Below are 23,887 nucleotides of genomic sequence, written 5' to 3' on the forward strand. Positions count from 1 at the left end.
AGTAGGCGTCAATAACTAGAAGCCAATAAGTACCTAAAAAAGGTCGGTGACAAAGATGACTTCGGGGCGGCGGACTGTGACGCACAAGGGCCGCAGGCAGCGACCATGTGTGTGATTTCAGAGTCGATGCTGGGCCAGTACAAATGACGGCGCGCCAGAGATTTTGTGCGAGAGACACCCCAGTGCCCTTGGTGAAGGAGGCGCAAGACCGAAGCACGCAAAGACACAGGTACCACAACACGCGGTGGAGCATTTTCGCTGGAAAGGAGGAGAACATCATCCCTAGCCGTGAGGCAGTAACGCAAAACGTGGTAGTTCCGCAACGGATCAGAAGTCTTAGCGGCCGGACGATCTGGCCAACCCTTCTGAATACAGCGTAAAACCCGGGAAAGGGTAGGGTCAGAGCCCGTAGCAGCCGCCAGCCGGTCCCCGGTGGTTGTGGACAAGTTCCCGTCCACAACCCGCTGCTGAGCAACATCCAGGTGGGAACACAAAAGTTCGTCCCTATCAAATGCCAGATCAGGACCCATGGGAAGGCGAGACAGTGCATCAGCATTTGCATGTTGAGCCGTCGGCCGGAAATGTATCTCATAATTGAAACGAGACAAGTAAAGAGCCCAACGCTGGAGGCGGTGGGCAGCCTTGTCGGGAAGTGACGTTGATGGATGAAACAAGGAAACAAGTGGTTTGTGATCCGTAACAAGATGAAATTTGGATCCATAGAGAAAAACACCAAAATTATGAAGAGCATAAATAATGGCCAAAGCTTCTTTTTCAATTTGAGAATACTTTTGTTGGGCATCTGTGAGCGTTTTGGAGGCATAAGCAATGGATCGTTCTGAACCGTCAGAAAAACAGTGCGCAAGGACTGCACCAACCCCGTATTGAGAGGCATCCGTGGCCAGGTCGATAAGTAGCCAGGCATGGGGCCTGTTCCAGCATAGTCTTCAATTTCTGGAAAGCCGCATCGCATGACACGGACCAGTGAAAAGGCACGTTTTTATGCAACAGGCGATGCAACAGCTGAGCCACCGAAGCAGCAGATGGTAAAAACCTGTGATAGTGTGCTATTTTCCCCAAGAAGGCCTGCAGTTCCTTAACAGATGTAGGGCGAGGAAGGGCATCGATCGCAGTGACAGTTTGCTGAAGTAGACGAATACCATCCCAAGAGAGTCGAACCCCCCCCCCCCCAAGTAAGTGATAGATGCCTGAAAAAAATTTGATTTCTGAAGATTACACTTAAGACCGGCAGTCTGTAAGACATGAAAAATTGTGCGGAGATTCTGAAGATGTTCTTCAGTGGTGGAGCCAGTGACAACAATGTCATCCATGTAATTTATACACCTAGGGACAGCGAGCAATAATTGTTCCAAGAATCGCTGAAAGAGAGCAGGGGTGCTGGCAACTCCAAATGGCAATCATTGGTACTGATAGAGGCCGAAAGGCGTGTTAAGGACCAGAAACTGCCGGGAAGCAGCGTCGAGAGGAAGTTGATGATAAGCTTCTGCAGGTCAAGTTTAGAAAAATACTGGCTTCCAGCAAGTTCAGTGAACAATGCTTCAGGTCGAGGAATAGGGTAAGTGTCGATATGGCATTGAGCATTTACAGTGGCTTTGAAATCGCCATAGAGACGAATATCACCATTTGGTTTAGCAACGACAACGACAGGAGAGGACCAGTAACTGGAAGTGACAGGAAGCAAGACCCCTGAAGCAGTGAGACGATCCATCTCTCGTTTGCGTTTGACCTGATCACGGAGGGCCACAGGAATGGGCCGAGCCCGAAAAAATCCAATTGAGCATAAGGAATAGCATCAGAGACGATATTGACAGAGTCATCTATGGAGAACCCAAAAATGCGAAAGGCATTGAAACCAAAAAGATTCTCCGCATTAATATGGTCAACTACAAATATGGGAACAGTGCGAACGACAGATTTGTAAGATACTTTAGCATCAAATTGTCCCAAGAGAGAAATTTTCTGTTTATTGTTAAGTCCGTAATTGCCTAATGACAGGTGACAGGATTGGAGAACCCAACTGAAGATACAACTGAGAATTGATGATAGCGGCAGTAGAACCAGTATCCACCAGCATCAGAACATCTCGACCAAGTATTTGGACAGTGAGGAATAACTTCCCTGAAAGGGAAAAAGTACAATTGGCAAACAACACAGAATCAGAATCAGCGTCATGTTCATGAACACCATGTATGCGGTCGGATTTGCAAACGGATGACACATGACCCTTTTTTTTGCATTTGTGACACATGGCCCAAAGTTGTGGACAATCCTCTCGTGAATGTTTCATAAAACACCGCGGACATGAAGGAAGTTGCTGTGGGTTTTGCTGCAGTTTCTTAGAGGTTTGTTTACGGTTAGGCCGAGGATGCGCTTGGGAGCGTACTGCAGCCACGTCGGCCACTGGGGACACGCCACACACTTCGTCAACATCGCACAGAGGTTGTATTTTCATGACGTCGCCCCATGCCTCTATTTGCGCTCCAGTGGCGCGAGAAATTTCAAAAGACTGAGCGATGGAGAGGACTTCATATAGAGTCGGATTTGTCAACTGAAGGGCACGTTGCCTAACTTCTTTGTCGGGCGCCGACTGGATAATAGCATCCCGTACCATGGAATCGGCGTAGGATTCTTTGTGAACTTCAGTAACAAATTGACACTTTCTACTGAGGCCGTGAAGTTCAGCAGCCCAAGCGTGATAGGATTGATTCGGTTGTTTTTGACAACGATAAAAGGTAACACGAGAAAATAGTCGGACAGAAGTGAGCTCATTTCAGCAAAGGACAAAGACACAGAATCTTTCAAAGGAGCCAATTGCGACAACAACCAATACATTTGAGGTGAAATCCATGAAAGGAACAGAGACTTACATGTTTGGTCGACAGCGACATGAAATGCCAAGAAGTACTGTCAAAGTCGTTTTTCGTAATCAGACCAGTCTTCCGCCGTCTTGTCGTAAGGAGGAAAAGGAGGTAGAGACGATGAAGAGAGACGCCCCGCATTTGATGCCGCGACGAAATCACGAATCACATTTGTGAGAAGTGTATGCTGTTCTATGAGATCTTGCAAGAGTTGCTCTAAAGTAGCCATGGAAATACATGGGTCAACGATGAAAAAGAAAAATTCACTACCTCGTCACCAACTGTTATAACTTCAAGTTGAACAAATATATTTCAAGGACGACACAATATATGAAAGTCACAGATCTAGTAAACAGAGTAAGACGTGTGTTGCTTTAACAGTCAAATCATCACTGAGTCCGAGTCTAGCGACCGCTGGCTGGCTGGCCGCTTAGGTGGCGCTGCTGCTGCATGGCTGGCATACAGCGCCGCATGTAGAGGACGCGCGCAACTGCGCGGTGGCACTTTGAAAGATCGGCGAGTCACAACAGTTGCCACTACTGTTTCTGATCTGAAGCTGAGAACGTCTCCCATATAAATGAATCTAACCTTCTTTCTGCCTTTATTTCAAGTGCAGTTAACAAAAATAATTCTTGTGTACAGCTTGTAGTTCATTTGTAATTAACTGTTTTCTCACCACACCTGGAGTTTTGAAATACTAGCAAGCATACACACTTCTCTGTCTTCTACATGTTCAGTACTTGTTTTGTTGCCACATCTCAAGAGTCACTGGTACTGTAATTATTCACTGTCACAAATGGGGCTTATAGTGGATGGGGAATAAGTATATTGCATACTTTTTGTTTGTTTTTGAAGTGACTCCAACTGTCTTTGTGAGACCTGGCGTGTCATCAATTGGTTCTCTCCAAATCATGGAAAAAGTAAAGAATAGGAGACATGATCCTTTTACCCAACTTGTCAGTAGGGTAACACATGTGAAACAACATATTTGTGGAAACCATTTGTTCTCCTGATCGCCAACCTTATACCCAAAAAAAAGTGTGTGTGGTTCTTTACAGGAGGATTAAATTTCCTTTGAAGGTGTAACTCTCCTCCCATACAAAAAAAAGGAGTTACACTATTTTCACAGGTACAAAGCATTTGAGCGTGACTAATCAGAAATGTTGTTAAACCTCCTCATGTCCTAGAGATGGATTTCTGAATTAACAGTCATGTTTGAGAATCCCTTGTAAATAATATGATTGCTATCCAAATTTACAAATGCAGAGTCATTAAATCAAGTGGAATCACTATAACCAAGAAGTGTTACCAACAATTTTGGCAGAAGGTAAAGTGCCAAAAAACTGAGCCTGATGAGCAGAAACTTATTTCTTGTTTGAATACAGAACCCAGAATTGTACTAAAGGACAGATTTATATTCTTTGTAGTCCTGGAAAATTAACCTGAAAAAAGAGCACACTGATCAATAAATATGCACAAGCTGGAAATAAAGTCAATCGATGTTAGACACCCCAAATAACACTTAAACGAGGTTGGGATGTTTCTGGCTTGTGCTAAACATTTGAGGTCCAACTTTTTTCACTTTTTCGCTTATAACACAAAAACAATACATCCTACAGATAATTCTCAATACATCAAAATGAAAGAGCGTAAAATTTCACACAGAATGACCTACTTAAAACTTAGATTCGGTTCAGCCATTTAGCCGCAATTCATCCTCAAAGATTGTTAATTTTTACCAACTTGGTTGAAAAGAGTGTTATGCTCATGTTCCAATGTTCCAACACCTGTAACCCAAAATTGATCACTCTAAATGAAAAGTGTCAAGGATGAAAGTTGTTGAGCATCACTTCTGCATAAAAGCTTCTAAATTTCAAAATAAACTCACGCCTTTGCAAAGATACAAATAAAAATGCGGAAGCATCTGTAGCACTAAATTCCTGCTAAGACATTTTTGTAAAGTCAAATTACTTCTGAAGGCCAAATCATCCACATTTATTAAAATATTCAAATTTAAGGGCAATTTAGTGAGGTACCTATTTACCTACCTATCTAGGTAGTTGGCTCTATTTGTTAATTTAATTAATTTAATTATTGAAGTAAGTAATTTATAGTGTTTTGCATTAATTAGTTGTGTTTGTGGTAATCATACAAGAAGTATTAACAAAAGGGAAAAGAGGTACAGAAAATATTCAAGAGAAAAACAGCAGTAAGAAAGTGCAGTTCCTGCGGAAGTGGCCCCTACAATCTAAGAAGTGTGAGTCAAAATGGATGGTCACCAAGTGCCTGTCAGTTCTGATAAAATTTTCTTCAAACCCCTTTGCATATGAAGTCACCACAACAACTTGAGTCATACTTCATCTCTGAGCTAGCCCCATATCCTTAAACTCTTTTTGATGATGACAGAATAATGCACAAGACAAGAAAATCAGACCTATTTAAACTTTTCGGTCCAGTCCATAGAGGTCAAATTATCCAAATTTTGGGGAAAGCAGATGAAGCCAGCTGTTAATGAATTTATAAACGAAACATGGATACAGAAGAAATGCCTAAGGATTTGAGCATGAGAATAATCTGCTTATATGCAACACCATTCTTGGTGGGAGGTTCCCCTTACATCAATTTGGGTGGAAATACTGATCAAGTGTTTTCCCCCATCCTTGAAAAGTATGTGAACTATGTCAAAAAACATTTTGGGTCCAATTGCATGCTAGTATTTTATGCATAACTGAAGGAGGGAGCTGAGAAAATCACAAAATGTGCCAAACATGCCCAAATAGTCTATGCTATGTCATCCGATTCTATTTTATTTGATGAAACAATGTCATCAACTATGCCAATAGACCATTTCTTACTAAACAAACTTAATACTAAACATCTTATCTCAATGTTGGCAGAAAAATTATATAATGAAGGTTATCAAGTCAAGCAGGTCTTTGGTGATGAAAAAAGTTTGGTAGGGTGAAGAAAAGGCAGTATAAAAGAAAGAAGATAGAGCAGTTGGACAAAATAAGGAATAATAATGAGATACAAAAGTTCTACGAAAGATTTAGAGGAATGAAGAGAGGATTTCAACCAAGAGTAGTCTTCTATAAGAATAGAAATGGAAACCTAATTGAAGATAAAAGCAAAGCTTTGGGAAGATGGAAAAGTATTTTGCCGAGTTATTTGATGGAAAGGGGGGAGGGAACAGAGATGAAACCCTGAATGATGAAGAACTGAATTTGGAATTGGAATTAGAATCAGAAGTGGAAGAGAAGGAAGTCGAACCATCACACTTAGAGGAAGTAAAGACTGCAATTAAAAACTTAAAGAATAATAAGGCAGCTGGAAAAAATGGCATAGAGGTCAAATTATCCAAATTTTGGGGAAAGAAGATGAAGCCAGCTGTTAATGAATTTATAAACGAAACATGGATACAGAAGAAATGCCTAAGGATTTGAGCATGAGAATAATCTGCTTATTACATAAGAAAGATGAAAAGGGACAGGGCAGTGATTACCATGGGATTACTCTCTTAAGACACAATGTACAAGGTGTTTAGTAAGATTTTAGGCAGTCGGCTAGAATACCAGGTGAAAATGATACTGAGGGAGTATCAGGCTGGATTTAGGGAAAATAGGTCCACTATGGACCAGATATTTTTATTGAGACAAGTGCTAGAGAACTTTATGAATATAACAAGCAAATGTGTCAGTTGTATATAGATTTTAAACAGGAATAAGGTTCCATAAGCATGCAGGATTTTAGAATCACACTAAAATTTGTGAGACTGACTGGAATGACAATAAAAGCAGCAGTCTGCACTGTCAGAATACAGCAAGAGTTGTCAGGAGAGTTCCACGTGGGGAGGGGCTGAGACAAGGAGATGTGATCTCCGGTCTACTCTTTAACTAAGCACTAGCGAAGATAATTTGGCAAATACCAACAAACCCAGGGGGAACAATATTTAACCATCAGGTCCAGGTGGTGGCATACACTGATGATGTAGCACTAACTGCACGTGATATCAGGGCTTTGAAGGACAATTATGCTGCATTGGAAGGAGCAGGGTGGAGGTAAAGACTGGAAGTGAATATAGGTTACAGAAAGTATATGACGATGGGACGTCCTGGTGGGGATAGAGGACAGACTTCAACAAAAATAAATGGGAAAGAGTACCAAAGAGTGGAAAAGTTTAAATACCTAGGCTTGATAATAACAGAAGACAACAGGACAGCAGCAGAAATCTAGAAAAGATAGCAAGTGGAAACCAATGTTACTGTACCTTGCAGAATATATTCAAGTGCAGAAATATTAGTAGGAACACAAAAATGAAAATATATTTGACTACATTAAGACGTATAGTAATGTATGTGTCAGTAGGATGGGTGATGACCACAAAGGAGGAAGGGTGGTTACTGAGATGGGAAATGAAGATTTTGAGAAAGATACATGTGGCAATGAGAGTGGAAGGAAGCTATAGAATAAGGACATACACAGAACTACAGACACTTTTTGGACAGATGAATAATGCAGTGAAAATCAAGCAAGGAAGAATAAGATGGGCTGGACATGTTCAGAGAATGCTTGAAACTCAAAGTGTTAAGAAAATATTTATAGAAAAGCCCAAAGGGCAAATGAGAAGAGGAAGACCTAGGAAAAGGTAGCTTGAAAATATTGAGGGGGACCTCATAGCAATATGAGTCAGGAACTGGAGAAGGAAAGCAATGGACAGAGAAAATGGAGGCAGGTAACAAAGGAGGCCAAGGTTCTACAAGGAGTGTAGTGCTGACCAGTAAGTAAGTAAGTAAGTAAGTAAGTGTGGCTGGATACTACAACATAGCTGGTACCTATATAGTCCTACTTAAATTGGTTGCCATTTTACAGCGAGAGCCAGCAGTAAACCAGTCAGAGGTTGGCATTATCGACTGCCACAGTGCTGCTACATCCACTGCACAATGCACTGTGCCTTCCAGTTCTCAAGCACAAAACTTTTCCAGATGCAAAAAATTCAACTATTTCAAGAACATAACCCTAGCCCTAATTAAAATTAAGAACACATTTATGACATGCTTTGAGACACTATACAGCTGTATGCCATACGTGACTTTCAGAAGTTTTACACAATTTCTGTGGGAGACAAAGACTTTAAAATTATGTTTTATTGTCATGCAGAGCAGAGTGCTAGGGTGGCTGGCAGCAGACACAACTAGTTGTGACAACATTGCCATGCCAACCTTGAACATCAGATGTCAACTAAACTAAATTGGGTTATAATGTAAAAGAAGGAATGTCATGTATGCCACCAATCTGAATCATGTAAACACTGGTGCATGTGTTTCATATTTATGTCCTTGTATGTAGTGTTCCTGATACAAAGATGGGGGAACAACAAAGCGTGAGCCAAAATGAAAATGACAAAACTGCATAAAACAACTCTCCAATGCTGGCTGACATAACAAAGAGTTAAGAACACAGAATTCAGATACAACTCAATCTGACTGTCATGTAGCAAGTCAATGCCCCACACATTACAGTACACCAGCAGGTCAACAATAAGTGAAAAATGAAACCAAACAATTCCTTAAAAAAACTAATATGAGTATATAAAGCAGTGCCATTGCATTATGGAATAGTGGAAGGAATCTCTGTCTATGAATGAATCAAAATGAACCATGTTGGCCTATGACGGATGAGTGTGACTGGAGACAGACTTGTGGATGTAGTCTATAGGTGTGTATAGCGCTTGTACTGGAAAGTGGAAGATGATGCAGTAATCATGATTTTCGATGTGAGGTCTTGGATACTATATGTAGCACATCATAATCTCACCACACAAGCCTGCACACACCTTCTTACAGCCTGAAACTTCCAGACATTAAAACTATGTCCTAGTGGGGGGTTTGAACCAGAACTTTTGCCTTTTGTGGCCAATGCCCTTGCCAGCAAAGTCAAATCTTGATACATAAATGTTCACTTCATACCCTACATACAAAACTCAACGTGAATCCTCCTATATATCTTGTTGCACCAATACTCCTTGGAGAATGGATAGGATGAGAATGTCTTGAACACAGCAAATAAATTTTTTCCAGAACGAATGATTCATTTCACAGCATAGTGTTTGCCATAGCAAAAGAATAGGTTAAGGTGGGAAAGGAATTTCGCATTTGCCTTTAGCAATTTTGGGAAACCAATTAAAACTTAACTGTAGAAGACTGTATCTAGATTTGAATCTTGCTCCTGCCACACATGTATCCACCGCCTTAACCATTTCATCACCTCACTCAATGTTGCTGTAGTGAACTTCCTCAATAGACATTTCCCATCAAATTCCCCCCCCCCCCCCCCCCCCCAAGAGTGAACTTCTGTAAAGCCTGGAAGAGTAAAAGAAAGGTATTCACCAACTGAAGCTATGGAGGAAGGTTCCTGTTTAATGTCCCATTGGCATTACAGATGAAGCACTAGTTAGGATAATACCAAGATAAGAATGAAAATGTGTCACATTCTCATCACAGAAACTATCCCAGCATTTCCCTTAACTGATAGGAGAACTGTGGAAAACGTAAATCTGCAATGCTGAGTGAAGATCCAAATTCCGCTTCTCACAAATATGAGTCAAACTTCTAAAACACTGTGCAACTTACTTAGGCTGATGCTTTCAGTCTCAAACTATTGTCAGTTGAGCTGCCACAAAATGTAAAGATCTGAATTTAATTTCCAGTCTTGCACACAGCACCAGTCTGTTTAGGAGTCCTTACAGTGAATGTTTCCCTGTACCCAATCAAAAATCTTGCTGCATTCAAGAGGTGATGAAACCTTTCCCTTATCACTTAACTTCCCTCTCAGAATATGCCACATGTCTTCTTCCTGTCCATCAGAAACAAAATTCTCTGTCCCTTTGTAAGCACTATACCAACTTTCCTTGTCCATCTGTCTTCCATTCTGTGGCCATTGTTTTTTCCTTCAGTATTTCCTCTGCTGACTTTTTTTTTTATTCCTCCTGCCTCTCCACATTGATTAATTCCTGCTCCACACTGGATTATTTCCACACAATAGTCATGTCTTTCTGTTAGCACACAATTACTCCAGTTTGACAAGAATGTTACATAATAAGAAAAATATCAACCACAATGGTAATACAACTATACAAGGCAGGCAGGCTTTCATGCTCAGCACTTGTATCCTTGGTGATTTTTGGTTATACATACACTAGGTTATGGTCTAAGGCATGTTTCTGTCTTGCGCTTCATCTCCTAATGTTGTAGACATCACCAGAGGCAATTATAAAGACTCGGACAGTAGTTTAAAGCTCAGCAAGCAAAGCTGTTTATAGTTACATGTACCCATGCAACAGTCAGGTCATGACATCATGAGAATGCTGCGTAAGATCACAGAGTCATGTTGACTTCTGTTACAAAGCTTGTGTGTGGAATAGTTGGCACTGTTTGTTTTATTTAGCACTAAATCCTACATCTTGTCCAATTTCAATCTTCCTCCTTCTGCACTAAAATTGTTTTGTGCTTCTGGATTCCTATGGCCTCTCTGTACAGCCTAGCACAATGACAATTGGACCTCGATAAAATTATAGCATGGGGGAAATGAATTAGAGGACAAGCTGCTACTGTTGGTCTATCCTTGTTGCCCAGACAACATTTGCTCATATGTTCTTCAAGCCAGGTGTTAAAAATTCTTTTAGAAGTTCCTGTGTACACTCCAGGTGCTCCCAGGGGACCCTGCCTCGTTGAAGACAGCTTCAGTACCAGGTGCGAGGGGTTGTGTGCTCCGACGAAGTCGAGGATTGTGCCGGTGGTTGCACAGCTATCGGCACGGTCACCTAAGCTGGAGTGATCTTCACAGGAGCCAGACAAAGTGTGTCCCACAATGTAGGACAGGGAGGGCTACCAAGGAATAGTGAAGCTAGCTTCCCTAAAGGAATAAACTTCATAAGAATCCTGGTTCTCCAGGCTGGGGGTTGATCATGAGGTTAACAATCCCATATTGGAAAAAGGCATGTGATTATAAAACTCAAACACAGAAGCAGCTGGGCTTATGGTATTAATTGAATGACCCACGCAAGGGAAAGGACCATGCAAATGGAACACTGACACACACTTTGCTACTTTGAATGTGAGAAATTTGAACAAACCAGGATCTCTAAAAGGACTCAAAAGGAGTTCGGCCACATAGAATGAATGTAAAGAGGATAGATCCATCAAGAAGGTCTACAGAGAAAATTTATGTGGCACAACGAGCATAAGGGAGACCATGGAAGTGATGGCTGGATTATTGGGGAATGACTTGAGAAAGATGAAAATAAGAGATGAAGGAAAGGAGCAAAAGACTATCAAGACTGGACTGGGATCGTCAGCAGGATCAAGGCTCTACAGGGGCTGTAGTGCCAAGGAGTAACTAAGCAACTCATGCACTTAAATGTGAACTGCAGAGTAATCATGTAGATGTACATGTAGATGAAGTATGGCAAGCAGCAGGCATATATCCTTGTAGTATTAAAATATTCACACACCTTTATTGTCAGCTTACACTCTGTGTCTTATTAGCACCATGCTGTTGTGATCTGTGACTGTTTTTGTGAACAGTAGGAACACTTTTCCTTTACGTGGCTGTTTTTCAATATAGGTTTCAGATTTTTGAGGATGTATAGCACCCTACTTCTCTCTTTTTCAGAGTAGCCATTTCTTTCGGTTATTCTTAAATCATCTAGCTCTTCCTCCAAGTACTGTGGCTCACAGATTCTTTTAACCCGACTCCTCTTTCCTGTTTGAAATGACTGAAATTTTTGTGAAAGCATCTATACAGGGTGTTACAAAAAGGTACGGCCAAACTTTCAGGAAACATTCCTCACACACAAATAAAGAAAAGATGTTATGTGGACATGTGTCCGGAAACGCTTAATTTCCATGTTAGAACTCATTTTAGTTTCGTCCACCTACGCTCAATGGAGCACGTTATCATGATTTCATACGGGATACTCTACCTGTGCTGCTAGAACATGTGCCTTTACAAGTACGACACAACATGTGGATCATGCGCGATGGAGCTCCTGCACATTTCAGTCGAATTGTTCGTACACTTCTCAACAACAGATTCGGTGAGCGATGGATTGGTAGAGGCAGACCAATTCCATGGCCTCCACACTCTCCTGACCTCAACCCTCTGGACTTCCATTTATGGGGGCATTTGAAAGCTCTTGTCTACACAACCCCGGTACCAAACGTAGAGACTCTTCGTGCTCGTATTGTGGACGGCTGTGATACAATACGCCATTCTCCAGAGCTGCATCAGCGCATCGGGGATTCCATGCAACGGAGGGTGGATGCATGTATCCTCGCTAACGGAGGACATTTTGAACATTTCCTGTAACAACGTGTTTGAAATCACGCTGGTACATTCTGTTGCTGTGTGTTTCCATTCCATGATTAATGTGATTTGAAGAGAAGTAATAAAATGAGCTCTAACATGGAAAGTAAGCGTTTCCGGACACATGTCCACATAACATATTTTCTTTCTTTGTGTGTGAGGAATGTTTCCTGAAAGTTTGGCCGTACCTTTTTGTAACACCCTGTACATTTATTCGAGTGGGCTTGTTGTAGACATTACACCATAAAGTCATTACAGTTTTCTAAGAACACGTATATCCAAAAACGAAATCTGACCTCCTTCCTCCTTTTAGACGCTTTGTATAAGAAATAATATAATTTAAAAGTTTAGAAATTCTAAGAGTTTGTTTTCTCCATGGTGTCAAATTTCATTTTTGGATATACACATATATAGAAAACCTGACAGAACTTTGGGGTGCGAAGTCAACAGAAAGCCCATGCACATGAATATATACCTAAAAAAATGAATCATATCACCATACCAAGCACAAAAGGGGTGTGATTAAAACATTGATGGATCAGGCTAAAATAAACTGTAAGCCATAGTATTTGGATGAAGAGTTAGATCATTTAAGAATTATTTTCAAAAGAAATGGCTAGTATGACATCATCAGAATAATACCACTAAGATACAAGGAAAAAGAACTCATGAATCCACAGGGTCACTAAAACTTATGTAAATTGTTCAAATGGCTTTAACCACTATGGGACTTAACATATGAGGCCATCAGTCCCCTAGACTTAGAACTACTTAAACCTAACCAACCTAAGGACATGACCGTAGCAGCAGCACAGTTCCGGACTGAAGCGCCTAGAACCACTCGGCCACAACGGTCGGCAAAACTTATGTAAATGGCACTGTGTAAACTCTAGTGCCCTAGTCTCTCTTTTACAAATTGTATTTCTTTATCTAGTCATTTTTCCATGCTAATTACCCGTGTTTCCTACAACTACAAAAATCAGCTTGACAATGTTTTAGACATACATAATTAATTAGAAGTATAACAAAAGTTAAATAATAATCGTTATCCTCTGCATTGCTGTATGTGATACAGTTCAGATTCATCAAAGAGAAGTTATACTCACGAGCAACCCAGAACTTCGATATCAATGAACGCTGCAGCTAAAGAAATTAATTTCTGCTCTGGATATTTATCTTTATTGGCTTCTAGGAATTTCCTGCGCAGTTTCCAGTGTTCTGGTGGTTCAAGAGGGCTGTAATACTTCTCTGCAGCCCATTCAGTATCAAAACTCATGATTAATCCTATAACACAAAATAAATCAATGAGTTAAAATAAGCATGAAAGACAGCATAGGACACACACGCGCCCACACACACACACACACACACACACACACACACACACACACACTGCAAAACAGACGTCCTTCAAAACAGCAGTTTACAAACAGAAAAACAGGGTCCAAGATTTTTCTTTGTCTTTACCACACTTTTGCACTCCCAAACCATGGTGTTTCTCCCCTTCAATATTTAATAGCAAATTAGCCATAAATACAGAACAATTTACAAACTTTTTGACATATACTGCTATTTACTTTTCAAAATAACTTCAAAAGCACAATTTCTTCCAAATTGCTAATCATAATACTAAGAGGTTTTTCAAGCACCAAGGCACACAGCAAGATATCCGATTTTCAGCTGAAGTGAATGGAAACTAGTCTCAGCCACGCAATGTATTACATACCATTTCCTAGTGGCTTATTTAAATTATAATGATGATAATAGGATTGTTAAGATGCACAAGGCTGAGGCTTTTAACACCCAAATTAAAAATGCCTTTATGCACACGTGTGTGCCACTGCCTCTCCTCCCCCCCCCCCCCCCTTCTCTCTCTCTCTCTCTCTCTCTCTCTCTCTCTCTCTGTGTGTGTGTGTGTGTGTGTGTGTGTGTGTGTGTGTGTGTGACACACACACACACACACACACACACAGTGGGGGGGAGGAGGGGGGGGGGGAGAGAGAGAGAGAACTGTTCCTACATAAATTCTTCAAATTGTTGCTTAAAGCAGACACAGAGCTCATTAAAGAAGTGAAGCGCTCAGGCAAATCCATGTGGTATGCACATAACTGGATAAAAAAATCAGATTAACCAGCCATTTTCTGAGTCAAGCAAGTCACAAAATTTTAAAAGCTTTGCAACACGTCTCATCGGCAACTGAAATGGCAGGCAGGAACTTACTTATACTTGCTTCTGCTCTCACATCAAGACAGAAAATGTACTCAGTTAAAATTTAGCATAAAGTGATTTGTTCATGACAGTCATTGCAAGCTGGAGAGGTGGGGGGGTAGGGAGGTGGGGGGGAGGGAAGCGGGGGGGGGGGGGGGGGGGGAGTCCTGCCCACACCCTGGTAGCACAAGAATGATGCCTGCTTCCCTACTGTTGAAGTAGGAGCATTTTACCCCATATTAATTTGATTATTTTCTCTGCTGTATAAACGTGGTGCATTTCTTAAGGGAACTGGAATATAAGAGAAATTTTTTGCTTTGATGATGCAATTGCCTTCAGGATTCAGCTCGGCACTAAAAGCAGTAAACTGGTGGGGAATTCGGCCATTCCTTCCAGCCTCCTGACTATCTGCTGCAGCTAGCATGCACAATGTCCAATGCTGGATGATGAGCTAAAAAATGGAGAATTCATCCACAAATAGGGACTCCTGACCAGGGTCCCTTAGTATGAGCTTAATACTCTTTATAGCAACTGAAAACAATTTCATGCTTAAAACATGACCCCGAAGAATACGGTATTCTTGTTCAAAACAATCACACAAGTCATTGCCAACACTGCATTAAAATTAGCATTGGGAAAATAAGGACTCGATGTATACCGGTTGTTGAATCCACACTGAAAGTGACTAAGGGGCTGTCTCGGTTAGAAAATTCAGGCAAGGTGATGGTTGACCACAGTCTTCACCATGTAGCTAGTGAGAGCAAAAACACTACAAAAGTTCTGGGAAGCAAGTACAGCCTTCCCTACCACAATTCCTAATATAGTAAGATGATCTGTAATGCTGAACAGTTTTGATTGTGAGAGCAAGTGCTCTCTCACACCGTCTGATCAAGGGTTCCCACGTGACATTATGAAACTTATGTGATGCAATCAGTCTCAAGTAATAATAAGTGCTCATATAATAATTCAACTATCACTATGTTTTATTACATATAAAAAAGATAATGTCTTGCAAATTTTCAAAACAATGAAGTAAATACTTCTGGTGTTACTCGACATGATTCAGTATTTTTATGGGGACCAGGAAACATAGGTAGAATGCCCAAATTTGGCAATGAATAATTTTTTCACCCGGTTGATGTTTCCTTATTTACCACACAACTTAATAATTATGGTAAAAACAAATGGTATGCAAAATTTAGTAGAGTCTGTGTAGATTTTGTACATTTAGGTTTTGCCTTACAGTTTCGAAATTCTGGTATCTTAAAGGGTCAAGGATTTAAATATGTGGTATAGTTTTTGTGTATTGTAATACAAATAATTCAGCCCCAATCTATATTTAAATAATCCTTCCACAGTACAAAGGTTTTTCTGTTATGTCTTTGAAAAATTCTGTTAATTTTATTTTGCAATTAGGGTCAGAGATGGTCCATCCAGGGGTGCAACAAGTTCACCGCACCTGAGCACTAGCTCCAAGAGGTTGCTGGAGGCTGAGCACACCATCCATTAGTGAGCTAATTATTAACTTGTTCTCTCACAGCAACTAATTTGCATATATTATTTTACATTTAAATATATCTAAAAACAAAGATATTGTAACTTACCAAACAAAAGTGTTGGTATGTTGATAGACACACAAACAAACACACACACACACACAAAATTCAAGCTTTCGCAACCCACAGTTGCTTCATCAGGAAAGAGGGAAGGAGAGGGAAAGATGAAAGGATATGGGTTTTAAGGGAGAGGGTGAGGGGTCATTCCAATCCCGGGAGCAGAAAGACTTACCTTAGGGGGGAAAAAGGGCAGGTATACACTTCCACACACACACACATATCCATCCGCACATATACAGACACAAGCAGACATATGTAAAGGCAAAGAGTTTGGGCAGAGATGTATATATAGGCTGCCTATATATACATCTCTGCCGATATATACATCTCTGCCCAAACTCTTTGCCTTTACATATGTCTGCTTGTGTCTGTATATGTGCGGATGGATATGTGTGTGTGTGTGTGTGTGTGTGTGTGTGTGTGTGTGCGCGAGCGCGAGTGTATACCTGCCCTTTTTTCCCCCTAAGGAAAGTCTTTCTGCTCCCAGGATTGGAATGACTCCTTACCCTCTCCCTTAAAACCCACATCCTTTCGTCTTTCCCTCTCCTTCCCTCTTTCCTGATGAAGCAACCGTGGGTTGCGAAAGCTTGAATTGTGTGTGTGTGTGTGTGTGTGTGTGTGTGTTTGTGTTTGTTTGTGTGTCTATCAACATACCAATGCTTTCGTTTGGTAAGTTACATCATCTTTGTTTTTAGATATATTTTTCCCACGTGGAATGTTTCCCTCTATTATATTCATTTTACATTTAAATATGGACAACAGAACCATTTTATACAAATGGTAGACTAACAAACACTAACATCTCACTTGTTTAATTGAGCCCTTTTTTAAGTAATTCTGATACCGGAAATACTCACAGGTATTGGATATAGCCTCCAATTTATTGCAGAGATAGACACTACCCTCTACAGGGGCACGTAGTAAGATATTTGGACAGGAGGGATGTGGGGTCAAACTCTGTGTTAAATCATATAGGGTATGTATTTACCACATGCAGATTCCTATAACATATTTTCACATGAATTCTAGCACCAGAAGTACATTTGATTGACAGACAGCACTAAAAACATGTTATCTTATTTTGCAAACTGCATGGTACACAGGTGTATACGAGGTCTGTTCAAAAAATTTCAGAACTTTGTCAGCAAAATTTTTTTGTGCTTATCTTTTACTTATGGTCTCCTTTGAAATACTCTCCTCCACAATTGATACACCACTTCCAATGCCATTTCCACTTCTGGAACCAGCCTTAGCATGCCTCTTGCCAGATCACATGATGCAGTGAATTTCCTTTTATCTTGTCATTATTGCAAATCTTCATCCTTTCAATGGGATTTTCAACTTTGGAAATAAAAAATAGTCAGCAGGGGCCAGGTCTGGAGAGTACAGAGGATGAGGCAGCGCAATGATCTCATTCTTCGTGCAAGAGTCACGCACCAACAGGGATGATGGATGGATGGATGGATGGATATGGTGTTATGGGCGCCAGGGATGAATGTGCGGGTGCATAGTCATGGTGCATGAGCCAAGGATTGTCTCGCCACATTTCAGGCTGTTTCCTTCCTCGCAGGTGTCGCAACACACTCTTCTGCAATCTCTTGGAGAGTCAGGTCTTTGACTGGTACACACAATTTCGTTGACGTTCCTGACATAAGTGTTGTCGGTAGACGTCAAAGGGTGTCCTGAACGAGGGTCATCTTTAACTTTCATCCACTCCTTTTTAAACCGTGTGAACCATTCATAACATCAAGTATGGCTTAAGCACTTAACACTGCAGGCCTCCTGCATCACTTGGTGTGTGTATGTAAAGGTTTTCTTGAGTTTCAAGTGAAATTTAATGCAGACATGTTGCTTCTCTAACTCTGCCATCTTTAAATTCGCAAACTGTGTGACACAACATTCTACTCAATGGAGCACTGAACAATAACTAAGAGACATGCAACAATGAAACTTCGGGCAGTTCCATATTAGACACAGCTGTGTGCAGGGATGCCAACACACCACTGGCGCAAAATTGCATATGTTTCGGAATTTTCTGAGCAGACCTTGTAAATACAGAGATTACTTCTGGCTTATCTAGGAGGAGGAGGAGGAGGAGGAGGAGGAGGAGGAGGAGGAGTGTAGATTGGGTGGGCAGATTATCACGATGGGTAAGGGAGTCCCGCTGATGGAAAGAAGCAGAAGTTGATTAGTATGATAGGAATTTTCAGACAATTGAAAGCAAGTACAGTTTTGTTGAGACCAAGCCAACTGGATAATGGAGGGATATCAGTACAGTTAGGTGGAGATTAATACTAATCCAGTTTTAGGCACTGTGCAGCCTACTTAAGTGGGGGGCTGTGAAGCAATCAAGCTGAAAGAACGGAATTGTGATACAGGAGAATGAACACACAGGAAAAGTTGACAAGAACAGCAATGGAGCAGATGCAAGAGAAAGAGGGATACAATAGTTGAGTTGGCCTAAGAAGATTCCTGAGAGTCGCAGTAGGTCGGGCACTACAGCTTCAAGCATCTACCTTAACTGTTCACATAACACGATTTTGTACATGTCTCTATCGCAACATCCCTACGTTATTTATGCTATACAGGCAACTATAGTTTCTGCCTGCAGTCACTAGCGCTATGCACCTGAAAGTTGGCAACAGTACTTAACCTGCAACTATTGGGACTTTGGCTAAACAAACTGATGGACCTGAAGATGAAAGAAAGGCATTTTTATGATCACAATACCTTAGGCTGCATTTACACTGCAGCCTCACTGACAACATATTGCTGCTTGTGGAGGTGTCCCCAGTCACCGAGAGCACTTACCCTGCAGGTGTTCACATCAGTAACTGAGTGCATTACTTGCAGCGGTGTGAAGTGAAAACAGGATTGCCACAAGTTTCCCCAAGTGAAATTCCCTGATATTTCCCTGATTTCCAGACAAGTTTTAGCATTTTTTCCTTAGAAATTTTGAGATCTCAATGGTAAGTTAAGACATAAGTTGACAATCTGTCTTTGCAGTTATGCTACAAGAAACAACAGAGCAAACAAGGAAAAAAAAGCTTGCAAGCAGATGGCATTTCCCGACGTGAGCAAAAATCATAAGTGCTAACATCAACATATTTTGTAATGAACAATTTTTGGATGGAAAAAGCAAGCCAAATGGTATGTGTGTTTCATTAAGACCACTGATTTTATTTTATTTCAATAAAACGGAACACATTTGGTGACAAAAATATGCATTTCCTTCGAGTTGCAAGACAGATTTAAAATACCTTCACTGATTTCAGAAACAACCGCAGAAAAAAGTAGGCCTCTTGAAAGATGTGTATAAGGTGGAACAAAATTGCAGAAACCAACACTATAGGTGACTGCAAAGAAAATATTGGTTCTACTATGTTCATTTTTGTCGGTTATTGCCCACTGTGTTAACCTATTATTTTACAGGTATTGTGTAATTTTTCTTTCAAGATATATATGAGTATGTAATGTACAAACTGCCAGCAACTGACAAGTTTCTTCTTCTTATCTGCCATACTTCCTAACATATAAACTACTTCTGAAGAGCCAAAATGTACTGGAACAAATAAAATGTCTATAAAACGTCACACTGTACAAATGTACTTGCGGTGAGACAGCCACAATTCCTGAAATCCATCGCCCATGGCCTGCTAAGAAGCACTGCACTCACAGGTCCATGGATACACCATGAAAATCCAATGCATTATGCCACACCCAAACAGACCCGGCCCACAGGCAGATTGATGTGACTAGATCTGACGGGTAGGGCCTGAACATTACTGGGAACCAAATAGCATGCCCATCCATTATAGATACCTGCAGAAACGGCCCGTGGTTTTGGTCTGTCACAGAAATCCTCTCGTGTGGCCAGTTATTCACGAGCCACAGACAGCATGTTGCTGAAATGAAAGCACGGTGCTCAATCCATGCAACAGATAACTTGTTCAAATACTCTGAGAATCAGTAATAATGATGAAAGGTAGAAATTCACTGTAAAGATGATTGCTGAGCCGCAGACACGCACATAGAAAAGACAATCACACTCTCACAACTAAATTTTCAGCAATAGCTTTTGTCAGAAAACGAGAGCACACACACATTCACACAATCACTCAGACACGACTCATGCACACATGACTGCCGTCTCCGGGTGCTGCGTCTACAGTCTCTGAGAATCAGATACAAACAAATCATTCTTCATGCCTCCCTGCTTCTCGTCAGCAGCTGCTAGGCTAGCGGCAAGAAGTGGTGGCAGCACTAACTGCAAGCTGAAGGGATTGGTAGGAAGGGAACAAGCAGTAGTAATGGAGGAGTACGGAAGTGGCAAACGTACTCAGCTGCACCCAGCCAGTGATGATGCGTGATACCTCAGTAAACAAACCATTTCATCTACTGAGATAAAAACGAGATTTTTCCAGTCCCCCCCCCCCCCCCCCGATTGCCCTGATGTGTTTATCATCCACACTACAGATACTTTCATCACTTCGATTAGCAGCTCAAAAACTGGATGGGCTTTTCGGACTGTTACAAATGTCACAAAAAAAAAAACTTTCGAAATTTCAAGTATTACTGAACCAGAAATAGTTAGAAACATGAAGTTTCAGACTAAACTTGTTAATACAATTTCTGTGAGACAAATTTTGATACTACTATCTACTTCTACTTCATGTACTACATCTGCCATGTATATATTTTCACACTGATATTGTATCAAATAAAAATGATAATTTAATTAAGCACTTGTACAATCTTTTTTAAATATCACACCAATATGACTTAATATGAAGTGGTTAGGATGATATACACGCCTCCAATTTCATAGAGATCTGCATACAAAAGCAAGTGAAATAACTGCCTGTTTAATATTATCAATCACAGTTATCACTTTCGAAATTGTCTCCGAAGGTCAGGAGAGACACTAATGTCTGCATATGGTGTCAAAGAAATTGCATTATGAAGAAAAGTCCATTCAATAATGGCTCCTTAACGCATTCCTCGCAGATCAGGTTTCAGGACAACCAGAGAGTGTCACTGCTCGAGACACAGACCATGTCAATATTCTTGCCTGGTGCAGATTGGTGCTGCATAGATTATGTGCACATGTGGGCCTGTCTCATCATTCCCGGCAAATGTCAGCAGTGTAGAAGCAGTGAGGTTGAAGGATCAATGTACCTTTAGAAAGATAAAGGCAGAGAGACACATATTTTAAATGCCACCATTATTTAAATGGTGACCTCAAGTACAGCAGAGCATCGGTTATCTCAACTAACTGGGGGATGTGGGTGCTCGGAAAATCAGTTTATTCGGATAATCGAACTGCATACTTTTATTTGACAATTCATCAATAAAAACTACAAATGTTTATAAAAACACTAATTTATCTTATTATTACACAGGCAAGTACAATAGGAATGTGCATAGTACAGGCCTCATAAACAAAAAACTGTAATACATATGTATTTTGAATTTACAATACATATATATTGAATTAACACTTAAAAATAACCTTAATAATTAATGCTTAAAAAATCCGTAATTTTGGTCTGTCTATATAAGCCTATCCACTTATGAACAGCCAGGTTACACATTTCTTCAAGATAGAGATTGAGATTCACAGGAAGAATCTTAACAAAATGTAGTAATTCACTGAAGAAATGGCTTACAAAGCAATTGTTTGACTGACTCCTGAGTATTATTCATCAATCTGCGACCATTATCTGGTACAAATGACAGAAGAGACAGAAGTTCCAAGGACAGTGCAAAGATGCTCAACAAACTCAAATGGCAGATGCATAACAAACATGTTTAATATTGAAATTTCAAGATAGTACTTTCTAGCAAGAGTCAGACAACATATTGCTTCTTCCCACATAGGTCTCGCGAAATGATCACAATGAGAAAATTCCAGAAATTAGAGCTAATACAGATGCTTACCAACATTCACTCTTCCTACACAACACTGGAGAGTGGAACAGGGAAGGGGGGAGGGGGAAGGAATCAATGGCATCAGTAGTACTCTGCTACACACCAACAGATGGCTTGCAGGGTATAGATGTACACAGTATACGTAATATGAGAAAAATTTTCTCACTGTCTCATACAGTCATCTACTAAGAACCTTTCAGCTAGCGGAAACTGAGATATCAGCAAACAGAATGCAGACTTCATGTAACTTTTTCTGATAATTTTCAGGCAACCTATATGAGTAGTTTACAGGCCCATGTGTAGTTGGCTAAAGACTGGTATTTGCTGTTGAGATTGATTTTTGTTCTTGTTTTGTTCTGTGAAACGAAAATATTGAAGTTATGTCTAGTGATACGATCCAAGAAAGTGATAGGAAAAAATTATTCCATCCTTCCATAAGCCAAATAAAGTAGTCTAAATTTAGTATCAAGTAAATGAAACAAAAATTTTAGCATACGACGCTAAAAAGTTACATCATCTGAGACAGACATTACTGGCAAAATAGGTGCTCCATCAATGACTTATGCACAGTTGATACATGACATAATTGCAGAATATGCTATGTTTCATACTTGAGGAGTAACACTGATTCAACAGTGAGAATTGTCTGACATCCTGGCAATCCGAGAGTCCCCCCAGCCCTCTCTTAAACTAGATACAGTTTTCGCTAAATAGACCCAAAAAAATGAGATGATTCTCATGGGTGCGGAACATGTCAGAAATTATAACATAAAAAACATAAAACATTTGAATATAATACTTACTAGCCTAATCACTTGTCAGAAGATTGTCAAAATAGGTGAATACATTACAGTAAACTGGAACTGCTACTATTTACGAAATTAATATGCTATGAGAATGAAACATTGTTATGCCCCATTAATAAATTTATCATAGACAAAATACCTAATTTTGACTTGTAACAAAGTACTGTCAAAACTGAAATCCAACAGACATTTTTAATTAAGCTGGTCTACCAGTACCTGTTAAGATATTCATCTAGAGCGTAGAAGGAGTTGCCCATCAAAAAGTCTTGCAAACACTATTTAAATTGTGCTTTATCTGAAACCAAGTTTTTAATGGTTACTGGCATTTTATTGAAATTGTGTGTTCCTGAACATTGGACCCCTTTTTGGACCAAGGTAAGTAACTTTAGGTCTTTATGTAGATTGTTCTTATTCCTAGTATTGATATTATGTGTTGAGCTATTGGAAACAGATATATATTACTTGCAACAAATTTCATTCAGAAATAAATACACTAAGAAGCAGAGGTTAGAATACAAAGTTCCTTGAACAGGTTTCTACATGATGTTCTTGAATTTACACCACAAATGATCCTTATTACATGCTTTTGGATGCTAAAAACTATTGTTTGGTTTGATGAGTTACCCCAGAATATGACCCCGTATGACATAATAGAATGAAAGTAAGCAAAGTATGCAAGTTTTTTTAAATTATATTTACATCTCCTACGCCTGACATAATTCTCACTGCAAATACAGACTTGTTTAGGCACTTAAGCATTTTGTGGTATGCCCCTCCCATTTGAATTTAGCACTGTCAACCTCTTCAATCTGCATGTCTTCATATGTTATACACATGCTGGAAGGAAATGTCTTACATATAATGGGTCTTTTCAAAGTTGAATGACAGTGATTTAGCTTTAAATCAATTTTTAATGTCAGTGAAAATTTGATTAGCGACTATTTCTAAATCTGGACTTGACTTGCTACTTATTGCAACATTTGTATCATCTGCAAACAAAACAAACTTAGCATCTGGCAACGTAACAGACGAGAGGTCATTAATATACTCAAGAAAAGGCAATGGGCCCAAGATGGAACCCTGA

The 23,887-nt window shown here is 40.2% G+C and overlaps 1 protein-coding gene across 2 annotated transcripts in view; it reads right to left on the reverse strand.

The window, feature by feature from the left end:
* The window catches only part of LOC126248522 (uncharacterized), a 162,815-nt gene that overhangs the window by 119,017 nt on the left and 19,911 nt on the right, over positions 1 to 23,887 (reverse strand). The window contains exon 2 of one of the 2 annotated variants that reach the window (XM_049949575.1): positions 13,349 to 13,526. In XM_049949575.1, coding sequence (XP_049805532.1) covers positions 13,349 to 13,518 — 170 coding nt within the window. In that variant the 5' untranslated portion in view covers positions 13,519 to 13,526. Of the gene's footprint in view, positions 1 to 4,554; positions 4,643 to 13,348; positions 13,527 to 23,887 lie in introns of those variants that run through there. The other variant, XM_049949576.1, reaches the window with a different exon arrangement.

Source organism: Schistocerca nitens, chromosome 3, assembly GCF_023898315.1.
Source record: "Schistocerca nitens isolate TAMUIC-IGC-003100 chromosome 3, iqSchNite1.1, whole genome shotgun sequence".
In the NCBI taxonomy this organism is placed as follows: domain Eukaryota; kingdom Metazoa; phylum Arthropoda; class Insecta; order Orthoptera; family Acrididae; genus Schistocerca; species Schistocerca nitens.